Source organism: Symphalangus syndactylus, chromosome 23, assembly GCF_028878055.3.
Source record: "Symphalangus syndactylus isolate Jambi chromosome 23, NHGRI_mSymSyn1-v2.1_pri, whole genome shotgun sequence".
Lineage (NCBI taxonomy): Eukaryota > Metazoa > Chordata > Mammalia > Primates > Hylobatidae > Symphalangus > Symphalangus syndactylus.
In genome coordinates this window covers 49,842,916-49,866,499 of record NC_072445.2, presented here as the reverse complement: position 1 = coordinate 49,866,499, position 23,584 = coordinate 49,842,916, and the positions used below count along the sequence as shown (strand labels likewise).

General features: G+C 36.4%; 1 protein-coding gene across 8 annotated transcripts in view; it reads left to right on the top strand.

Moving 5' to 3' along the window:
• Nucleotides 1-23,584, top strand: part of CDKAL1 (CDK5 regulatory subunit associated protein 1 like 1) — a 759,164-nt gene that overhangs the window by 520,278 nt on the left and 215,302 nt on the right. For all 8 annotated transcript variants that reach the window (XM_063632136.1, XM_063632135.1, XM_063632137.1 and 5 more), the window contains one exon: nucleotides 12,252-12,432. In XM_063632136.1, the coding sequence (XP_063488206.1) occupies nucleotides 12,252-12,432 (181 nt within the window). The remainder of the gene's footprint in view (nucleotides 1-12,251; nucleotides 12,433-23,584) is intronic.

The following is a 23,584-nucleotide window of genomic DNA, read 5'->3' as shown; positions in this document are numbered from 1 at the left end:
TCTGAAGATTTTTAGTAAATTAATGCAGTTGTGCAACTATCATCACAATTCAGTTTTAGAATGCTTTCATTCTGTCAAAAATTTTCCTAATGTCCAGTTGGAGCCAATCCCTGCTTCTACTCACAGTTCCAGGCAAGACTGATTTGCTTTCTGTCTATTTTAAGTTGTCTTCTAGATATTTCTTATAAGTGGAATCACAATAAGCAATCCTTCGTGTCTTTCATTTACTTAAGAATGTTTTTCAGATTCATTCATGTTGGTGCATGTATCAGTAGTTGGCTCTTTTTTATTTGTAAGTAATTTCCACATATGGATATGCCACATTTTGTTATTCATTCAGCAATTGATAGACATTTGGACTGTTACGAGTTTGGGGCAGTTACGAAGATTGCTGCTGTGAAAATCCAAGTACAGGTCTTCGTGTGAGCTTACATTTTCATTTCCCTTGGGTTGATACCTAGAGTAGAATTGCTGGGTCACAGTAAGTGTATGTTTAACTATTTAAGAAACTGTCGGACTGTTTTCCAAAGTGACTGCACCATTTAAAATTCCCACCTTCAATGTGTAAGTGCTTCAGTTTCTCTATATGCTTACTAATATCTGTTTGTTTGTTTTTTTCAGTCTTTTTGGTACAGCCATTCTACTGGATGTGTGGCATTTTACATCGTTTTAACTTTCATTTTTCTGACCAGTGACAATGTTAAGCCAATTTTAATGTACTTATTAGCTATTCCTATATCTTCTTTAGTGAAGTGTTGGTTAAATATTTTGCCCATTGTACCATTGTGTTGTCTTCCTGTTAGTGAGTCATAGAGTTCTCAATATAGTTTGGATACAAGTCTTTTTATTGGATATATGATTTGCAAATATCTTATTCTACTGTAGGGCTTCTCTTTTCATTTTTTAACGGTATCTTTTGAGTAAGTTTAATTTCTTAGTTTATCAAATTTTACTTTTACAGATTGTGCTTTCGGGGTTGGCACTATTGCTAAGGAATCTTTGCCTAACCCAACGTCACAAAGATTTCCTCCCATATTTTCTTCTAGATGTTTAATAATTCTGTATCTGGCATTCAGACTATGATGCACATTGAAATATTTTTGTGTATAATATAAGGTGGAGGGTTTAATAATTTGTGGGGTTTTTTGCATATAGTGTCTGATTGTTACAGTACCATTTATTGAAAACGCTTTGTTTCCTGCCCTCATTCAATTGCCTTGGTAATTTTGTTGAAAACTAATTAACCATATATGATGAATTGGTATATACCTGGACTCTATATTTTTCCATTGATGTATCCGTACACTGATACCACACTGTGTTGGTTATTGGAGCTTTATAGTTAGTCTTTAAAACAGGTTCATTTATTCCACCAGCTTTTTTTTTTCTTCAAAATTGTTCTGGCTATTTCAAGTCATTTGTATTTCTGTATACATTTTAGGCACAGCTTGTCATTTTCAGCAGAAATACTTGCTGTTATTTTGATAGGAGTTGCACTGACTCTATAAATCAATTCGGAGAGGCTTGCCATCTTAACAATGCTAAATTTTCTAATCCATGAAAATTATATATTTTCCCATTTATTTAGATCTTTAATTTCTCTCAAGTTTTAAGATGGTTTCTTTAAATTCTCTCAGTTTATGGCATACAACTTCTACCTTTCTTTCTCAAACGTATTCCCAAGTAGTTTTTATGCTATTGTGAATGGAATTGGATTCTTGATTTCATTTGCAGGTTGTTCATTACTAGTATAAAAAATGTAATTGATTTTTATATATTGATCTTGTATCCTACAGTTTTGCTAAACTCACTTATTCTAGTAGGCTCATTAGATTCTTTAGATTTTCTACATACAAGGTCATGTCACCTGCCCAAAAAAAAAAAAAAAATTCTTTCTTTTAAACATATATGCCTTTAATTTCCATTCCTTGCTTTTTTGGACTGACTAGAACCTCCAGTAATATGTTGAACTGAAGAAGTAAGAACAGAAATCTTTGCTTTATTATCAATCCTAATGGAAAAGCGTTTTTAAAAATCATGAATGGGTGTTTGATTTGTCAAAAGTTTTCTTAATCTGTTAAGATCACTATGTGGTTTTTATTTTGTCCTTTATTCTTTTTATATGGTACATTACATTAATTGATACTCACATGTCAAATCAACCTCACATTTCTTGGATTTTAAAAGTGGTCGTGATATATAATCATTTTTTTAATTTTGCCGGGTTCAGTTTGCCAATATTTTGTTAAGAATTTTTGTCTGGGCCGGGCGCGGTGGCTCACACTTGTAATCCCAGCACTTTGGGAGGCCGAGGCAGGCAGATCACGAGGTCAGGAGATCGAGACCACCATGAAACCCTGTCTCTACTAAAAAAATAATACAAAAAATTAGCCGGGCGTGGTGGCGGGCGCCTGTAGTCCCAGCTACTTGGAGAGGCTGAGGCAGGAGAATGGTGTGAACCCGGGAGGCCAAGCTTGCAGTGAGCCAAGATTGCGCCACTGCACTCCAGCCTGGGCGACAGAGCGAGACTCTGTCTCAAATAAAAAAAGAACTTTTGTCTCTTTGTTTATGAGGGATATTGGTCTATAGTTTAATTCTAATCTCTTCCTCTGATTTTTTTTAAAAAAACTTTTTTTTGTTTGTTTTATCTTTTTTTTACTTTTTTTTAAGTTCTGAGGTACATGTGCAGGATGTGCAGGTTTATTATGTAGGTAAATGTGTGCTGTGGTGATTTACTGCACTTATCAACCCATCACCTAGGTATTAAGCTCAGCATGCATTAGCTATTTTCCCTGGTACTCTTCCCCACCTCAACAGGCTCCAGTGTGTGTTCCCCTCCCGGTGCCTATGTGTTCACATTGTTGAGCTCGCACTTATAAGTGAGAACGTGTGGTGTTTAGTTTTCTGTCCTGCATTAATTTGCTGAGGATAATGGCCTCTGACAACATCCATGTCCCTGCAAAGGACATGATCTCTTTCCTTTTTATGGCTGTATAGTATTCCATGGTGTATATGTACCACATTTTCTTTATCCAGTCTATCATTGATGGGCATTTGGGTTGATTCCATGTCTTTGCTATGGTGAATAGTGCTGCAATGAACATACGCTTGCATGTATCTTTATAATAGGATCATTTATATTCTTTTGGGTGTATACCAAGAAATGGGATTGCTGGGTCAAATGGTGTTTCTGGTTCTAGGTCTTTGAGGAATTGCCACACTGTCTTCCACAATGCTTGGACTAATTTACATCCCCACCAACAGTGTAAAAGCATTCCTATTTCTCCACAGCCTCACCAACATCTGTTGTTTCTTGACTTTTTACTAATTGCCATTCTGACTGGTGTGAGATGGTATGTCATTGTGGTTTTGATTTGCATTTCTCTAATGATCCGTGATGTTGAGCTTTTTTACATATGTTTGTTGGCCGAATTGAATGTTTTTCCATTTGTTTGTGTCCTCTCTTATTTCCTTGAATGGTGGTTTGTAGTTCTCCTTGAAGAGGTCCTTCACTTTCCTTGATAGCTGTATTCCTAGGTATTTTATTCTCTTTGCGGCAATTGTGAATGGGTGTTCATTCATGATTTGGCTCTCTGCTTGTCTGTTGTTGGTATATAGGAATGCTTGTGATTTTTGCACATTGATTTTGTATCCTGAGACTTTGCTGAAATTGTTTATTGAATTAAGAGGTTTTTGTTCTGAGATGATGGGGTTTTCTAGGTATGTGATCATGTCATCTGCAAACAGAGACAGTTTGACTTCCTCTCTTCCTATTTAAATACGCTTTATTTTTTCCTCTTGCCTGATTTTCCTGGCCAGAACTTACAATACTATGTTGAATAGGAGTGGTGAGAGAGGGCATCTTTGTCTTGTGCCTGTTTTCAAGGGGAATGCTTCCAGTTTTTCCCATTCAGTATGATATTGGCTGTGGGTTTGTCATAAATGGCTCTTGTTATTTTCAGGTCTGTTCCATCAATACCTAGTTTATGGAGAGCTTTTATCATGAAGGGATGTTGAATTTTATCAAAGGCCTTTTCTGCATCTATTGAGAAAATCGTGCGGTTTTTGTCTTTATTTCTGTTTATGTGATGAATCACATTTATTGATTTGAATATGTTGAACCAGCCTTGCATCCAGGGATGAAACTGACTTGATCGTGGTGGATAAGTTTTTTGATGTGCTACTGGATTTGGCTTGCCAGTATTTTATTGAGGATTTTTACATTGATGTTCATCAGGGATATTGGCCTGAAATTTTCTTTTTTATTGTATCTTTACCAGATTTTGGTATCAGGATGATGCTGGCCTCATAAAATGAGTTAGGGAGGAGTCCCTTCTTTTCAATTGTTTGGAATAGTTTCAGAAGAAATGTGCCAGTTCCTCTTTGTACCTCTGGTATAATTCAGCTGTAAATCCATCTGGTCCTGGGCTTTTTTTGGTGGGTAGACTGTTTACTACTGCCTCAATTTCAGAATTCATTATTGGTCTATTCAGGGATTCAAGTTCTTCCTTGTTCACTCTTGGGAGGGTGTATGTGTCCAGGAATTTATCCATTTCTTCTAGATTTTCTAGTTCATTTGCATAGAGGTGTTTATAGTATTCTCTGATGGTTGGTTGTATTTTTTTGCGGTCAGTGGTGATATCTGCTTTATCATTTTTTATTGTGTCTATTTGATTCTCCTCTCTTCTCTTCTTTATTAGTCTAGCTAGTAGTCTATCTATTTTATTTTTTCAAAAAAAAACAGCTCCTGGACTTGTTGATTTTTTAAAGGGTTTTTTGTGTTTCTTTCTCCTTCAGTTCCACTCTGAGCCTGGTTATTTCTTGTCTTCTGCTAGCTTTGGGGTTTGTTTGCTCTTGCTTCTCTAGTTCTTTTAGTTGTGATGTTAAGATGTTGATTTGAGATCTTTCTAGCTTTTTGATCTGGGCATTTAGTGCTATAAATTTTTCTGTTAACACTGTGTTAGCTCATAGATTCTTGCATGCTGTCTCTTTATTCTCATTAGTTTCAAAGAACTTTTTAATTTCTACCTTCATTTCATTATTTGCCCAGGAGTCATTCAGGAGCAGGTTGTTCAGTTTCCATGTAGTTGTGTGGCTTTAAGTGAGTTTCTTAATCCTGGGTTCTAATTTGATTGTGCTGTGGTCTAAGAGACTGTTTGTTATGATTTCAGTTCTTTTGCATTTGCTAAGGAATGTTTTACTTCCAATTATGTGATAAATTTTAGAGTAAGTGCCATGTGGTGCCAAGAAGAATGTATATTCTCTTGTTTTTGTGTAGAGAGTTCTGTAGATATCCATCAGGTCCACCTGATCCAGAGCTGAGTTTAAATCCTGAATATCTTTCTTAATTTTCTGTCTCAATGATCTGTCTAATATTGAAAGTGGGGTTTTAAAGCATCCCGCTATTATCGGGTGGGAGTCTAAGTCTCTTTGTAGGTCTCTAAGAACTTGTTTTATGAATCTGGGTGCTTCCCTATTGGGTGCATATATATTTAGGACAGTCAGCTTTTCTTGTTGAATTGATCCCTTTACCATTATGTAATACCCTTCGTCTTCTTTTATCTTTGTTGGTTTAAAGTCTGTTTTGTCAGAAACTGGGATTGCAGTCCTTGCTTTTTGCTGCTTTCCATTTGCTTCGTAAATTTTCCTCCATCCCTCTATTTTGAGCCTATGTGTGTCTTTGCATGTGAGATGGGTCTCTTGAATACAGCACACTGCTAGGTCTTGACTCTCTACCCAGCTTGCCATTCTGTGTCCTTTAATTGGGGCATTTAGCCCATTTACATTTAAGGCTAATGTTGTTATGTTTGAATCTGATCCTGTCATCATGACTCTAACTAGTTGTTTTGCAGACTTGTTTATGTGGTTGCTTCATAGTGTCATTGGTTTTTATACTTCAATGTGTTTTTGTAGGGACTGGTAGTGGTTTTTCCTTTCCATATTTAGTGCTTCCTTCAGGAGCTGTTGCAAGGCAAGCCTGGTGGTGACAAATACCCTCACCTGGAGGTGTCACCAGTGGGGGCTACACAACAGCAAAGAAGGCTGCCTGCTCCTTCATCTGGTACCTCTTTTCCAGAGTGACAGCGACCTGATGCCAGGGGGTATGTTCCTGTATAAGGTGTCTGGTGACTCCTGTTGCGGGGGTCTCACCTAGTCAGGAAGCACAGGATCAGGGACCTGCTTAATGAAGCGCCCCTTGGTGGAGTGGGTTTGCTGCACTGAGAGGAATCCCTGTCATCTGGAGTGCCCAGCCTCTTCACAGCCAGCAGGCAGGAAAGACTAAGTCTGCTGAACCATGGAGACTGCAGCTGCCCGTCCCCCAGGGGCTCTGTCCCAGGGAGATCAGAGTTTTCTCTGTAAACCACTGGCTGGAATTGGTGAAATTCCCACAGGGAGGCCCCACTCAGTGAGGAGGAATGGATCCAGGTCCCATCTAAAGAAGCAGTCTGGCCACAATCTGCCACAGCCACTGTCCTCCATGTGGGGACTTCCTCCTGGTCCAGACTGCCCAGTCTTCCTAGCACCAGCAGGGGAAAACAGAAGACAGGCTGCAGTGATGGCAGCCACCCTCACCCCTAGGAACTCGGTCATCTTAGGCAGTCTCCAGCTTGTTGCTGCTGGCTGCAACCCGAGCATCTGCTGAGCATCTGCACAGCTCTGTGCTTGGGACTCAAGGCCCTGGTGGCATGGGCTCACAGGGGGATCTACTGATCCATGGGTTGCACAGATTCATGGAAAAAGCATGGTTTCCTGGATGGGGTAGCACAATCATTCACCACCTCCCTTGGCTGTGAGTGAGAGCTCCCCTTGCCCTGTGCAGCTCCCAGGTGAGCCATTGCTCCACCTTGCTTTCCCTCACTCTCAGTGGGTTGTGCCAACCACCTAGTCAGTCCCAATTAGAGAACCTGGATACCTCAGTTGAAGGTGCAGGATTCACTCACCCTTTTCATTCTTCACAGTGGGAGCCACTGATGGCAGCTGCTTCTAGTTGGCCATCTTGGCCCCTCCCCCGCTTTTAAAAATATTTTTAAGTACCTTTTAGGGTACAAGTGGTTTCTGGTTACATGGATGATCTATATAGGGTGAAGTCTGAGATTTTAGTGTACCCTTCACCCAAGTAGTGAACGTTGTACCTGATATGTAGTTTTTTATCCCTCACTCCTGTCCCACCCTCCCCCTTCACATTGTTCATTACTCTATTCTGTCTGCCTTTGTGTACCCATAGCTTAGCTCCTACTTATTTATAAGTGAGAACATACAGTATTTGCCTTCCTCTGGTTTTTATAACAGGGTAATGCTGGACTCTTAAAAGAGTTTCTTCCTCATCTATCTTTGAAATAGTTTCCATAGAATTGATTTTATCATCCTTTAAATGTTTGGTAGAATTCACCATGAAACCATATAGTCTTGGGTGGTTTTGTTTTGTGTTGTTTTGTTTGGGTGGCAAGATTTTAAATTACAAGTTTTTGTAATAGATAAAAGAATATTCAGGTTTTTGGTTTCTTCTTGAGTCCATTTTCATAATTTATATGTTTCAAAGAATTTGCCCATTTTATCTAAGTTGGGAGTTTACTGGCATAAGGTTCACAATACTCTTTGTATCCTTTTACTGTTGGTAGCATCTGTAGTGATGTCCCATCCTTCATGCCTAAAGCTGGTCATCTGTATCTTCTTTTCTTTTCTCAGCCTAACTAGTACATTACTAATTGTATTGACTTTTTTCAAAGGTGTACTTTTTACTTTTATTGATTTTTCTCTATTTTCTATTTCATTGATTTCTTATTTTACCTTTAATATTTTCTTTATTTGTCTTTTCATTTGATTTTTTCTCTTTGTTAGCTTCTTGAAATGGAAGCTTAGATTTTTATATCTAACACAGAAATTAAAATCTATAAATTTTTCTCTAAGCACTGCTTTAGTTGCATACCATATATTTAGATGTGTTATGATTTCATTTTCATCCAGTTCAAGATATTTTTCTCCCCTACCTACCTCATTTTTTCCCCAAAAGTATTGAATATTTGTCCTAGAATAAACCTCCACAGGATAAAAATTATTTCTTTTAATCATGTGTTTTATGTCTACTAATTTTGGTGGGTCTAGTCCTTTGCTGATCATTTTTCTCTTTGTCTTTTGAGATGATTAGTATGTGTATTAGTCCTACTTTATTCACATGTAGAATTTGAAGCTCATAATTTATTGATCGAAAGAATGAAGTAGAATTATTATTTTCCATATTTTTGCCAGTGAAACACCAAATGGCAAGTAAAAATCTTGAGATGAATGTTTAAAGTGTGGGGTGTGTATATGTTTATATTTTTATTCAAGGTGAAATAATTAACTTTTAAAATATTTATGGCTTTCTTAAATTCCAGGCTAGAGCCAACAAATAGTTTGCCTGTTCCTTACATGTCCCTGATATATCTTTACAAGTAATCATAGCACTGCTTCTGACAAGGTCAGATGCATAATTGGAATCGTTCTTACTCCATTGCCAAGCTATTTAATGAACCCATTTTGCCAGTAAATATAGGATAGAAAAAATAATGGGCCAAAATTTTCCTGTTGTTTATGCTAAATGAACATTTTCATTTTCATCTTCCTTTCAGAATTATTTTCTAATACTAGTAAGAAAACATACGTAAAGCTCCTAAAATTGAATAACATATTACTTAGTATTTACATACATTACATTCACAGCTTAAATAAGTTTGTGGAAATTATTATTTTAAAAATTTTAGTATTTTGAAAATTCATGTCATCTCAAAAATAGCTTTTACCCAGAATTAGCATCTTAAATATTTGGATTAATATTCTGTTTTACACCCTTATAATTTCCTCCTAGCCATTTAAATCATATTCTAGTAATTTAGAATTTGTTCCACTTCAAACTTCTTTGATTTTCTCATACTAAAGAGAATTATTTACTAGGCAAATCAGTGTAAATGAGATTTCAGTTGGTTCACCTAAAGAGTCAAATTATTTTCAAGGATGTAAGTAGGATCATTTGCATATATAAAATTAATGTATAGATCAGCCTCCTCTAACATTAAAGTGCAATCTCTACTTAAAAAACATTTTATAAGCAATCAGTTTGTATTCTTATATACTTTGAAACCATTAAACTGCTTTTACTTTTCAATATTGACTAGTGTAAGTTACTATTCACAGTGGCCTGCCTCCTCCCTTGCTATCAGGCAACTTTTTGTTTACCTTGCCAAATATATCCATGCATTGAAAATCCCTTTCCCTAACATTTACTATGACTTCTTTAAAGGTTTCTCTTTTGTCACTATGGCCCTTCAGGCCAAAGTAAGCAGGTGTTGCATAACACTGGGTTCAACCATAATGTATCAAGAAGGATAGAGGGAAAATCAGTAAGGTACTTTCCCATGGGAATACCCCATAATCCAGTGCCAAACTTATTCTAATTCATAGCTGAGGACAATAACCTTTGTTTTTACAGTATTTCCCATGCAGTTTCTAAGATTTATTTTTAAAAATTTTCTAGGAGAGATGGACTATTCTCTCTTATGATCTGCTATGATCCATTACTTTTATTTTTAGTTGTAGATCTTTTGATCAGAATTATTGAAAAGGCAAGTATAAAACTAGCTAGCTGTAAAGCTATTCTACATGCTTTAGTCTACAAAAATGGTCTTTTTATTTATAGCTTACATGTAAAATCATATGATATTTGTGATTTTTCAAATGTAATTTTGATAATTACCTTTAAAGAAGAAAAATGTGTTTATATCATAATAAAAAGTTAAATTTTTATTCAAATATACTGTTTTATTCTTCTGCATGAATATTGTCTCTTTTTCTATTTATCATCATGGAGAAAAGTTCCAGCCCTTGTGATTTATCTTACTAACTAAAGTTCATCCCAGTAAATAGCTAGGTGAGACCAAGAATAAATTAGGAACAAAATATTTTAAAAAATAGATTTGTCATGCTTCTTTCACACTGGGTGTTAAGTAGTGTGTGAAGAAAATATGGAAAGCTGTTGTTTTTATGAAACTATATTAGGAATATAATAATTTGACTGTCCTCTTTGGTATATCCCTTGTTCCCTCTTATGCCCCCAAATATCTCATAATCTTAATTTGATCAACTGTTTTCATTCTTTTATGTAGAACTGTTTTTTTTGTTTGTTTGTTTTTTGAGACGAAGTCTTGTTCTGTAACCCAGGCTGGAGTGCAATGGCATGATGTCAGCTCACTGCAACCTCCACCTCCCGGGTTCAAGCGATTCTCCTGCCTCAGCCTCCCGACTAGCTGGGATTACAGGCACCTGCCACCACACCCAGCTAATTTTTGTATTTTTAGTAGAGACAGGGTTTCACCATGTTGGCCAGGCTGGTCTCGAACTCCTGACCTCAGGTGATCCACCCGCGTTGGCCCCCCAGTGTGCTGGGATTACAGGCATGATCCACTACTTCTGGCCAGAACTGTTTAAATGATAGGAAAGTTGATATTCTATGTTTTGACATTTGGAGCCATTTTCCCTATTGTTTATGGACTCAGAGTAATACAGGGTTTTTAAATAAGTTAATGTAATTCTGTTATTTTTATACTATTAAAATAGAACAATGTCTGTGCCATATTTGTGGAGGCACTAAATGGCCACAAAGAAATGACTTCCAAGATGTCAACATTTGGGCCTGTCAAAAACAAAGGCAGCTTGCTACCTGATCACTGAATGATAAAAAGATTTTAGTGCTTTGTTCTTAAATATAAAAGAACAACAAGAAGTGTTCTTTAGTGGTGGAAAGTCTCAACCATGAATGAGAGTAACCAAAAGACACATTGCAGTGAACAGAAGAAAAATTACAAAAACCTTTAATTGACATCGTCAGATAAATAAGAAAAGATATTGCATCCCTAAACAGGATACTGTGAAAAGGAAAATTAGAGAAAGAGCTCTGAGAAATGTAAATAGTAATATTGAATTAATTTTTTTGTAATAAAATAGTTGGAAGGTATGCTGAAGTAAATTTTCCAGAAAATAAAAGGGCAGAGATGAAAGAGAGAAAAAGCTAAGAGATCAACCCAGTGGTTTCAACATTCAAAAGACAGGATTCCCTGAGAGAAAAATTATTAAAGAAATAATATCAGAAAACTTCCTCAACCTAAAGCCCATGAGTCTCCAGACTGTACCTTGTACGAAGATTTAAAGACCCAATCCAAGGCATATTATCACATTGAGCATAAAGTTAATATCTTAAAAGCTTCTAAAAAGAGAATGGTGTGGGCACATTTAAAGAAGTGTGCATCCAAGTTAATCTGGACATCCCATTAGCAATTTTTTCAGCTTAAAAAAAGAGGAACAACGCAAAATGTTTATGGATAATACTTTTTGACTTGGAGTGCGACACACAACCAAATGTCGGTCAGTTGTGTGGCCTAAGACCATGCATGCAAAGACAACACCAAAATTTCCCTGGTATCTTTCTGATGAAGCTTCTGAAAGAAAGCACACCCCTGCAGAATGAGGGAGATAATCAAGAATTAAGAAGACACAGGATCTGGGAAAAAAAGATTATTGAAAGAAGGATACCAAGAAGCAACATTCAAGGATGATTACCAGTTCACTATAAAAGCAACACACACCTGAAAGGAGTGGCATTTCCAGAAAAAGAAAAGGGCACTGGTGCATTATACAATATGTCAAAGGTTTAGAAAACAGTATTGATTTTTGATAGCCCTAATGGAATCTGGCTAATTTTTTTAAAAAGAGAAGCAATTATTAACTCTAGGAAAAATTACACATTGTGGAAAAACAAAACTGAATAGTATACCAATTGGCTCTACAGTGAAAGTTATCTTTGCAATTGTACCAATGGAAATACTGTGTTAACTAGGAGTTGTTCATTGATTTCTTTGGGAGGGTAGGGATAGAGTAGTTCAAGAGTTAAAGCCTCATTTACCATAATAGATAAGTTAGTAACTTATTGCCTAAAAATTAGTAAATCTAGAAATGGCAGAATTAGCATCTATTTTTAAATATAGAGGAAAGAACAAAGAACCATTTAAAAGAATTTAAGATGGGTTTCCCTGGAAATGGCAGGCAGCCAACTGTTTTTCATTTTAAACTTTTGGTATTTAGGACTCTTTAAAACTATTTGCACGTGTGCTTTTTATAAAAATAAATTTTAATTAGCATAAAATTGTATTTAAAATGTCAGGGAAATAGAATAATTATGGCTTATAGTCAAGTTTTTACATTTCTGTCTTGTTATTTTCTAGAGTTCCTGGAATAACTATTGCTACAGATATTATCTGTGGTTTTCCTGGAGAAACAGATCAGGATTTTCAAGAAACAGTGAAACTTGTTGAAGAGTACAAATTCCCCAGCCTCTTTATTAACCAATTTTACCCAAGACCAGGAACTCCTGCTGCAAAAATGGAACAAGTTCCAGCACAAGTGGTAAGATCTTTTTCTTGTAAGGTATTGTTTTTTGCTAGTAGCTACAGAAATGCAGCTGTGTTGCCTACCCTCACACAACTTGCTCATGTTATAACCCTTAAATTACAAAATATGGAGAGATTTCCAAGTTGGGGTCAGGGGCCAGGGGGGCATGGATGAGTTAAATGACCTTAGGCAACTAAAATATAATCACCTTTCTCTTCTTTTGAACAGTAAAATTCAGATGACTTGGGGAAAAAAATTTTTAATTAGCATCTAGTATTTACCTGTGTGTGTAAGATAAACTGTTGGATGTTTCAAAATAAGGTAATATTTAAATATTTGTGTGTAAATGAGGCTTCATTTTTACCCCACTTTTTAAGAGACCCTTTTCATAGTTTGTTATTGATTGGGATCCCCCTAGTGTTGCTACTTTTCTGTTGGATAGATTTGATGCTGTCTATCTTTCTACCTATTTTTTTTTTTAATTTTTTCACAACGAACCTCAATTTAATTTTATCCTTTCATGTTCACAGATACAGTAGAATAAGATGACTCATAATGAATGTGAATAAGTTTGGAATCAAGTAAAGGCAAAATGTTTCCCAGAATGCCCCAGAAATTAAGGGTCTCAAAACAAATATCTACTTTCTAGATTCATTGGCTGAATATGGGCAAATGTAAAATAAGCCTAAAGAGCAAGTAGAAATTTAAGTGAAAATTTTCCGCTTTGTTTCTAATAAGTATTAGGTTGGTGCAAAAGTAATTGCGGTTTTTGCCTATTCTTTTTTTAAACTTTACTTTTTCTTTGCTAAAAAAGCTTTTGTACTGTACCTACAGAAAAGTATATGGCTGTGCACTTTTGTAAAGTGAATACTTCCTTATAACTACCAGTCAGATCAAGAAATTGAACATCACCAGGTACCACACAGGTCCCTGTCATGTCCTCTATTTACTCTCCTCTCCCCTTCCCCAGAGGAAACCACCATGCCTTATTCTGACACCACATGATAGTTTTACCCATTATTATACTGGAAATAAATGTAAGAATTCATGTTACAGTGCTTGGATTTTGGGGTTTTGGGGATTTGTTTGTTTTTGCATAACATTATGTTGGCAAACTAATCTGTTCTTAAAGTAGCTGTAGTTCATCCATTGTTATTGCCAGGCAGTGTTCTACAGCATGCATATATATATCACAGTTTATTCATCCTATTGATTATTAGCCGGGCGTGGTGGTGGGCGCCTGTAGTCCCAGCTATTCGGGAGGCTGAGGCAGAAGAATGGCATGAACCCGGGAGGCGGAGCTTGCAGTGAGCTGAGATGGCGCCACTGCAGCACTCCAGCCTGGGCGACAGAGCAAGACTTGGGTATTTTCAAAATCCCAATACTAGTATTGCAACGAATACAGCTGTCAGGGTTCTTCTTGTTTTTTTCTTTTGTTCCACTTGTGTGTAAACTTTTCCACTGGGAGGTCTGGCTAGGACTGTAATCACTGAGTCATAGGAAATGAAATTGATCTGCTTTACTAGATAACTGCCAAATAGTTTCCCCAAATAGTTGAATAAATTTGCAATCCCAACAACAATATATAAAAATGGTGGAAGCTCCATATTCTTACGAGCTCTTGGTATTGTTACGTTCTTAATGTTAGCCATTCTGGTGGGAATGTAACTTAATTTTAATTGTAGTTTTATACTTTCCTGTTAATTAACCATTTTGAGTGTCTTTTATATGTTTATTGGCTATTTGGGTGTCTTTTTTCATGAATTACCTGTTCAAATCTTTTGCCCACCTGTTGGCTTACCAGTTTGATTTACAGCCCGCCCTTACCCCCGTTTTATAGGAGTTATTTACGTATTCTGGGTACAGCTCCTTGGCAGGTCATGGTAATTTAAATATCTTCTTCCATTCTGTAACCCACCTTTTCTCTTCATCGTGCCTTTTGAAGAACAGACATTCTTCATTTTAATGTAGAATTTATCAATATGTTTTTTTTATGTTAGTGCTTTTTGTGTCCTCTTAAGAAATGTTGGCCGGGCGTGATGGCTCACGCCCGTAATCCCAGCACTTTAGGAGGCTGAAGCGGGCGGATCACGAGGTCAGGAGATCAAGACCATCCTGGCTAACACGGTGAAACCCCGTCTCTACTGAAAAATACAAAAAAATTAGCCAGGCATGGTGGCAGGCGCCTGTAGTCCCAGCTACTCGGGAGGCTGAGGCAGGAGCACGGTGTGAACCCGGGAGGCGGAGCTTGCAGTGAGCTGAGATCGCCCCGCTGCACTCCAGCCTGGGCAACAGAGCAAGACTCCGTCTCAAAAAAAAAAGAATTGTTTACCTTCTCCACACCATCATAAAGATACCCCTCAATGTACTGTTCTAGAAATTTTATCATTTTGCCTTTTACCTTTAAATCTGCAGTCCATTTGGAATTTATTTTTATTTTAGGTATGAGGTATGTTTGGGTTTCAGGGGAAGTTCAAGTTTGTTTTGGGATTTTTTGCCCCAGAAGCTATCAATTTGAGTCAATGCAGTTTATTGAAAATATCATTCTTGCCTCACTTGCCTGCCTGGTCACCTTTATTATAAATCACATGTATGTACATGTGTGGGTCTGTCCTGGGCATCTATTCTGTTCCTTTGGTCTGTTTGTCAGTCTTTCCGCCCATACACAGGTTAACTACCATAGCTTTATAGTAAGTCTTGATATTGGCAATATAAGTATTTCAATGTCATATTTTTCTTGAAATTGCCCTAACTATTGTTGTTCCTTTGTTTTTGTAAATTTGTCAAGTTTCACCAAAAATCCTGCTGGAATTTTGGTTAAGATCATATTGATTTTATAGGTCATTTGGGGGAAACTGATGTTGTTATAATATCAAGTTTCTGTACTTAAATGAAGTATATGTCTTCATTTATTTTGATCTTCTCTAATTTCTATCAATAATGTTTTATAATTCTCTGTATATGTCTTACATATCATTTTATTAAATATATTCCTACATGTGTGTTTCTATTGATACTATTGAAATGATTTTCATTTTTGTTGCCACTTAGAAATAAAGTTGATTAAAATATATTTATTTTGCCCAACTAATTCACTTATTAATTCTAATAGTGTTTCTGTAGGGTTTTTTTTTAGATTTTCTTACTATACAGTTATGCCATCTGATAGTCATAGTTTTAATTTTTCCATTCCAGTTCTCATGACTTTTGTTTCCTTTTCTTATCTTCCTGTACTGGCAAGAATGTTCAGTACACTGAGTAGAATTGGGCATCTTTCTCTTCTTCCCAAACTCAAGGGGAGAGTTTTCAGAATTTTACCATTAAACGTAAAAGTTAGCTCTAGCTTTGGAATTAGTGAAGTTCCTTTCTATTCCTATTTTTCCCTGTGTCTGTGTGTGTGTTTTAATCATGAATGGAGTTGAACTTTATCATATGCTTTTTTGTCTATTGAAATAATATGATTTGCTTTTTGTTCTAAGTCTCCGTTAATATTATAACCTACATTGAATGGTTTTCAAATATTAAATTAACCTTGCATTCCTGGAATAAACTTTACTTGGTTGTGATATATTGCTATTGATAAAATATTTCTGTAGTCTTGGTTATATTTCATGAAGGATTTGCATTTTTGTTCATGGAAGACATTGATCTGTATTTTTCTTGTAATGTCTTCTTAATTTTGTTATCAGAGTAGCATTGGCCTCATAGAATTAGTTGAGAAATCTTCCTTCCTCTACATTTGTCTGGAAGAGTTTGTATAGAAGTAAAGTATTTCTTTTTAAAATATTTGGCAGAATTGCCCAATGTGATAAGCAGAATTCTAAGTTGGTCCCCCAGATTTTCTTTCTTTCTTTTTTTTTTTTTGGAGACAGAGTCTTCCTCTGTCGCCCAGGCTGGAGTGCTGCAGTGCTACAGTGGCACCATCTCAGCTCACTGCAAGCTCCACCTCCCGGGTTCACACCATTCTTCTGCCTCAGCCTCCCAAATAGCTGGGACTACAGGCGCCCGCCACCACGCCCGGCTAATTTTTTTGTGTTTTTAGTGGAGTCGAGGTTTCACCGTGTTAGCCAGGATGGTCTTGATCTCCTGACCTTGTGATCCGCCCGCCTCAGCCTCCCAAAGTGCTGGGATTGCAGGCATGAGCCAGGTCCCCCAGATTTTCTCATCCTCCTCACCCCCAGGTTACACACCCTTTCTAATCTCTGGGACTGTGAATTTGATGTTTGCTGCACTTGGCTGATCGTTTGGTTCCACTCTGTGTAGTTATCTTTCCCTTTTCCTGAAAGATAGCACATGTGTACAGCTGAATAATTTTCTCGGCCTGATCCTGACATGAGAATATTAAGAATCCTACAGCCTCTTTTTATTTTGTACTGTCTCTGTCCCTTTTAGTCTACATTGGATGTGTGAATTTTTTGTTTGTTTATTTGGTTTTGGTTTGTTTGGGTTTTTTTCTTTTTGTTTCTGTCTCACTCTCTTTTTTTTTTTTTTTTTGACTCAGTTTTCTCAGGAATTTTGTGGGTCTTCCCTGGATTTCACTGGAACTTACTCCATTAGATAAATGCTACATCCACAGATCTTTATGAGATCATCCCTGCTCTACCTTAGCCTCTTGCTGAGACTAGTTTTCTTTGCATTTATCCTGCTTGAGGATTCTTGGTGTTTTTTTGCCCTGTGTCCTCATTTTTTTCAGAAGGTTTGGAAACCTTAGCCATTCTTTCTTCAGATATATATTCTACTCTATTCTCTCTTCCCCTGTGATTTCAGTTACATGTGCTAGATATTTACTTTTGCTCCCCAATATCTGATATATTCTTTGCTATACTTTGTGCACTTTGTTCTGTGTTTCTGTCTGGATATTTCCTCTTTATCCGTTTCCTAGTTCCTTGGTATTCATAATTGTCCCTGGGCCAACATCCACAGAAGTTGTAGTCCCTGAACAGCAGTATTGGCATCAGCTGTGAGGCTGCCGGAAATGCAGACTCTCAGGCCCCACCCTAGACCTGTTCAGTCGCTGTCTGCATCTCCAGGTGATTTGTGTATACATTAAAATTTGTGAAGCACTGATCTTGCTCACTAATCCTTTCTTCATTTGTTTTTAATCTGTCAAACCCATCTATGGGATTTCTAATTTTAGTTAATGTGTTTTTTAATTCTAGAATTATAGTTTGAATTTTCATAGATTTCCATGTTCTAATTAAATTATTCATATTTTCCTTTATAGTTTTTAAACATTTATGTGGTTTGGCTTTGTGTCCTCACCCAAGTCTCATCTTGAATTGTAATCCCCATCTGTCAAGAGAGAGACCTGGTGGGAGGTGATTGTATCATGGGGGCAGATTCCCCCATGCTGTTTTCATGATAGTAAGTGAGTTCTTACAAGATCTGATGGTTCTATAAGGGCTCTTCCCGCTTGACTCTCCTCTCTCCTGCCGCCTTGTGAAGAGGGTGCCTGCTGCCCCTTCCACCGTGATTGTAAATTTCCCGAGGCCGCCCCAGCCATGCAGAACTGTGAGCCAATTAAACCTCTTTTCTTTATAATTTACCTAGTCTCAGGCATTTCTTTATAGCAGTGTGAAAACAGACTAATAGAAACATATTACTTAGTTATCTTAAAGTCCATTCCAAAATCTCCAGTATTTGGATCTGATATTGGTTCATTTCTGCTTTTTAGTTTTGTTTTTTCTTGATTCTGGTCGTTTGTCTTTTTCTCCATGTACCTAGTATTTTTTTCTTTTTTTGAATGGTGGCCATTGTTTATTTTTTAAAAACCTGTAGATTCTAGGCTATCACGTATCTTCCTCCAGGGAGGATTTTATTTTGCTTCTGCCAGGTGCTAAGGTAAGAACTGATTATTTTAATCTGACTGAGACGGATTTTTGAGACTGTTTTTCACTCTTTATGATGACTGCTTTATTTCTGCCTGCCCTTACTTTTGAATGCAGCCAGTTGTGTGCTGGTGTTTAACAAGTGACTCTCAGGAGAAAGAGTTCTGATCTGTAGCATTTGCCAATTTCCATAGTGTGAATACTTCCACTGTTGCCAATTTCAGATTACCAGTGTTACATCACTGAACATGGCACTGGGAAGCGATACACACAGACAGCTTTTGTGAGCTGGTACATGCCACGTTAACATACCACCTAGTGTAGTTCTTCTAGTACCCAGCTGAAATTCTATGGTGTTTTTACCAGGACTTTTTCTTTATGGCAGATCTTCATCTCTAATTTTTGTATCTCACGCTCATGAGAATGCATCAGGCTCTGCGTATTTACTCCGCTTCTTAGCTTTTGTTTGGCTGTTCAGCCCCCCATGCACTACTTAACATTGATAAATGTCTAGAAGGAAAAAGTGACTCCAAATATTGAGCTGTTCTCCATGGGCTTGTCTTCTTTCTGGGAGCTTGATCTCTCATTTCCTTGGTAGCTTTTTCATGTTTAAATAGTACAGATTGTACATTTTATTCACCTTTTTAATTGTTCTTGGCAAGAACATTGGTCTGATACTAGCTAGTTAGCCAGAAGCAGAACTCGTTGCATAAAATCAGCTTTTAAATGCCTTTTTTTCAGAGCTTGCAGTGAGCTGAGATTGTGCCACTGCACTCTAGCCTGGGCAACTGAGCGAGACTCTGTCTCAAAAAAAAAATGCCTTTTTTGTCTTGTCTTTTATCTTCTAAACGTAGCCTGTTACCATCTTCCTCATGTTTTAGATAGACATCGGTCACCCAGGCCTGGCATAGAGTATCTTTTTTTTTTTTGTCTTTATTTTTTAAAGCACTTTTAGGTTCACAGGAACATTAAGCAGAAAATAACACATAGAGTTGCTATATGTTTCCTGCCCCTACACATGCGCAGCCTTTCCCAATACATTTGTTACAATCAATGAACCTACGTTACATATCATTTTCACCCAAAGTCCATAGTTTACATTAGGATTGATCCTAGATGGTATACATTATATGGGTTTTGACAAATGTGAAATGACAAGCATCCACCACTATAGTAATCATCAGAATAATTCCATTTCTCCAAAATGCTGTGTTCTCTGCATGTTCATCCTTCTCTTCCCCAAACCCTTGGCAACCACTGATCTACTGCCTCTAATTTCGCCTTTTCCAGAATGTCATATATTTGGAAACATAGAATGTGTAGACTTTTCAGATTGGCTTTTTTTGCTTAGTAATATACATTTAAGATTCCTTTGAACCTTTTCATGGCCTGATAGCTCATTTTATTTTAGCACTGAGTAATATTTCATTGTGTGGACATAACACAGTTTGTCCATTTACCTACTGAAGGACATGTTGGTTGCTTGCAAGTTTTGGCAATTGTGAATAAAGCTGCTATAAAAATCCATGTGCAGGTTTTTGTGTGGACATAAGTGTTCAGCTCATTTGGATAAATACCAAAGAGGAACATGATTGCTGGATTGTGTGGTAAGAGTATGTTTGTAAAAGTATGTTTATAAAAAATTGCCACACTATCTTCCAAAGCCACTGTGCCATTTTGCATTCTTACCAGCAATGAATGAGAGTTCGTTTTGTTCCATATCCTTGCCAACATTTGGTATTGTCAGCATTTTGGATTTTGGCCATTGTAACAGGTGTGTAATGGTATCTCACTGTAGTTTTAATTTGCAATTCACTAATGACGTATGGTGTTGAGTGTCTTTTCATATACTTATTTGCCATGTGTATGTTTTCTTTGGTGAGGTGTCTGTTCAGGTCTGTTGCCCATTTTTAATCATGCAGTTTGTTTCCTTATTGTTGAGTTATAAGAGTTCTTTGTATATTTTGGGTAACAATTCATTATTAGATGTGTGCTTTACAAATATATTTTTCCAGTCTATGGCCTGTTTTCTCATTCTTTTGAAACAGAATAATTTTTGTTTATTTATTTTGTTTATTTTGTTTATTTAGCACTTGGAAATTTTTCAACTTTCTACTGCACTGCAATCTGAAACAGTAAACTTAGGTTCAGAGTGTCCTAGGCCAACTTGTGAAGCTGTTTCCTTTTATTATTCTCAGTTATACTGTTCTGTTCTCAAGAGCCAATATTTTGGGATTCTGCACCATTGTTCTTCTCATGCAGCTCTTTATTAAACCTCTTTGTATTAATGTCCCAAAGCTGCTATAACAAAGTACCATAAACTAGGGGGCTTCAAACAACAGAAATATATTGTCTTATGGTTCTAGAGGCTACAAGTACAAAGAAAAGCCTCTTCTCCCTCAGAATCATGTACCAGAATCCTTCCTGGCCTGTCCCAGCTTCTGGTGATTTCCTGGTGGTCTTTGGTGTTTCTTGGCCTGCAGCTGCATAGCTCCAGTCTCTGACTTTATAGTCATAAGGTACCCATGTATGTCTCTGTCTTTACATGGCTGTCTTCTTATAAGGACTAAGTCATATTGGATTAGGGGCCCACCCTGCTCTTCATCTTTACTAGTTATGTCTGAAACAAGCCTATTTCCACATAAGGTAACATTCTGAAGTACTGGGGATTAGGACTTCAGTATGACTTTTTGGTGGGGATACAGTTCAATCCACAAGACTCTTCTACATTCCTGTAATTATGCTCTAGGTAAAAACCGTTGCCTGGAAGAGTTTCATCTTTATAAAATGCAGACACTTAGGTAAAAAGAAGCAAAAATGATGAAACTGGAGAGATCTGCAGTCAAAGAGAAGATATATGATGTGCACTGAGTCTTCTTGGTTCTCTTAAATTTACTAAAAATTAATAATTGTCTACTCTACCAGTCTTAGGTAGTTTATGAAACTGCATATGCAACTAGAATTCACTAAAATATAATGCTGTTGCAAAATGGGTAGCAATTTTTTGGTTTTTTCTTTCTTAAAAATTTTATTTTATTTTTTAAATTTCAGTAGCTTTAGGAGTACACATGGTTTTTGGTTATATGGATGTATTGTATAGTGGTGAAGTCTGAGGTTTTAGTGCACCCATCATGTGAGTAGTGTACATTGTACCCAAAATGTAGTGTTTTTTATTTTTAATCCTTCACCCACTTCTACCTCCCCGCTTCTGAGTCTCTAAAGCCTGTTTCCTTGCCAAAAAAATCAACAGTGAACATATGTACAATTATTGTGTGCCAATTGTAAATTTTTTAAAAATCAATAATGAAAGTAGATGCTAACCCATTATTAGAAGAAGAGTACAATACCAGTTGCTTTCAAATAATATCTCTTTGTTTTGACTTTAGAATGCCTCTTAGTGAAGATATACTATTTTCTTAGATACATTTTATTTCTGCTAACAAGTCCCAAAAAATGTTCTTCCCCTGTAAATGACATAAAGATAAGTATACTCTCCCCGTCATATTTACTTTTACATAAATATTAGCATTAATATAAATAAATTTCAGTGTTTTAATGTATTATGGCAGAGCTCTAATAAATGAACTAAATTGTTTGTATTCTTAATTATTTAAATCCCAAATGGATAAGACACCCTTTAGTTGAATTTTGTATTTGTATAGGGGGAGAGATGAATTCTTTGCCTTGATTGCCTACTGAAAAAAAAAAGAGTATAATCCTCTTAACTTTATAATGAAAATAAATTAGACAATATATTTTCATGAACAGGATAAACTATAATTTATTTTTTTAGCTTTTACAAGACTATAATATATAAGAGATTTAATAATGAAATCACCTAAGCCAAATGAGAGCGACTAGATTTTTAGATGAAAGGTCAGATTTGCAATATTTCCTGTTCTATTAAGTCTTCCTTCATTAGTCTTCATTCATTTTAAGTAATTCCAGTAGTATTTTTAAATTGTGGCTGAGATTCTTGGTCTGCCTAGGAAAGGTCACCTAAGTTTAAAGTCTCTTGATCCTCGGCAGTCAATTCCAGACTTTGCTTTTTAGAAAATATTGATGACGAATAATGAAATTGTTGTGAAATCTTTATATTAGGAGTCTTATGACTTGAAAAAAAATTAGATGGCAAGAGTGGCTGTTAGAATGTTTATATAGCTTTAAGATGTCAAATTGTGATATATCTACCTGCTTGCTTGTCTTACGTCTTGGAACCAGAGAGTAAAGACAATATCTTTAAATATATGTCCTCATAAAAGAATCATAGTTCACTTACCTGCAGTTTCTGGAACTTTTACCCTTAAGAAAGAATGTGAGGGAGTTTTTCTAAGAGAGCTGGAGGGACATTCTTGTGGGGGTTAGAGACAGCTTTGCCAAAACTGTCTCTGGCAGATTTTCCTTGTGAGGAATTACATTGCTGCTATGGGTGTTCATACCAAGGCAGGGTGACCACTTGGAACAGATATTGAATAAAGAATATTCTTAAATCATATATAGAAGCTTACTCAATGACATACAGTGACTCTCCCAAATCTAGCTGCCAATGGGTCAAGGAATATTTTATTTTTCACACACACAGACACGTGAGTGCGCACATGTACATATGTCCGAGAAACACAGCATATAAAAGAGCTTTGTCACTTCTGTAAATGCTTTTAAACCTTTTTGTTTCTGAGTGTAATCCTTAAGTTTAACAACTCAGTGTTTTAAAGAATGTCAGGTTGCCTTAATGGAAGGAATCCTGATGCTTTTAGCTTACTCGATAACAGAATTACATTACTTACTCAGTGTCAGATTTTTAAATTAAATTTGTTTTCTTGGAGGAAAGAGAAAAAATATTTTCAAGAATTTTTATACTCTGGATTGTTCAGTACATTTTATTCTAAATTGATTCCCAGACATACTCATAGGAAAGACCCTTTTCTCAAGAACTTTTTCATTTTAACTTCTCTTTTTTAGAAAGACTATCTTGGCATTCTTATTCTTATGCAACTTAATTGTACTTGATCCCTTCCAGTTGATCTTTTAAACTCCTTTCTTCTGGACACATCATTTTTGTTTTTACTTCCATTTTTGATGGAGTTTTTAACCTGCCCATAATTTTGTTGTATCTGGATTTCAGCAGATCATTTAACAGAGCTTCTTATAATGACTCTATACTAGAGGGAAGTATGAGCTAGATTATAATAGAAAGATAGTTGGGAGCCTCCTACTTTGTGTGGGTTTTTATACAGAGGATATTTATTTAACATAAACTTAATGATCTCAAAGACTTCTTGAAATGCCTAATAATCTTTGATTTTTCTGTTAGACAATTTTAAGGCCACTTTTCAACC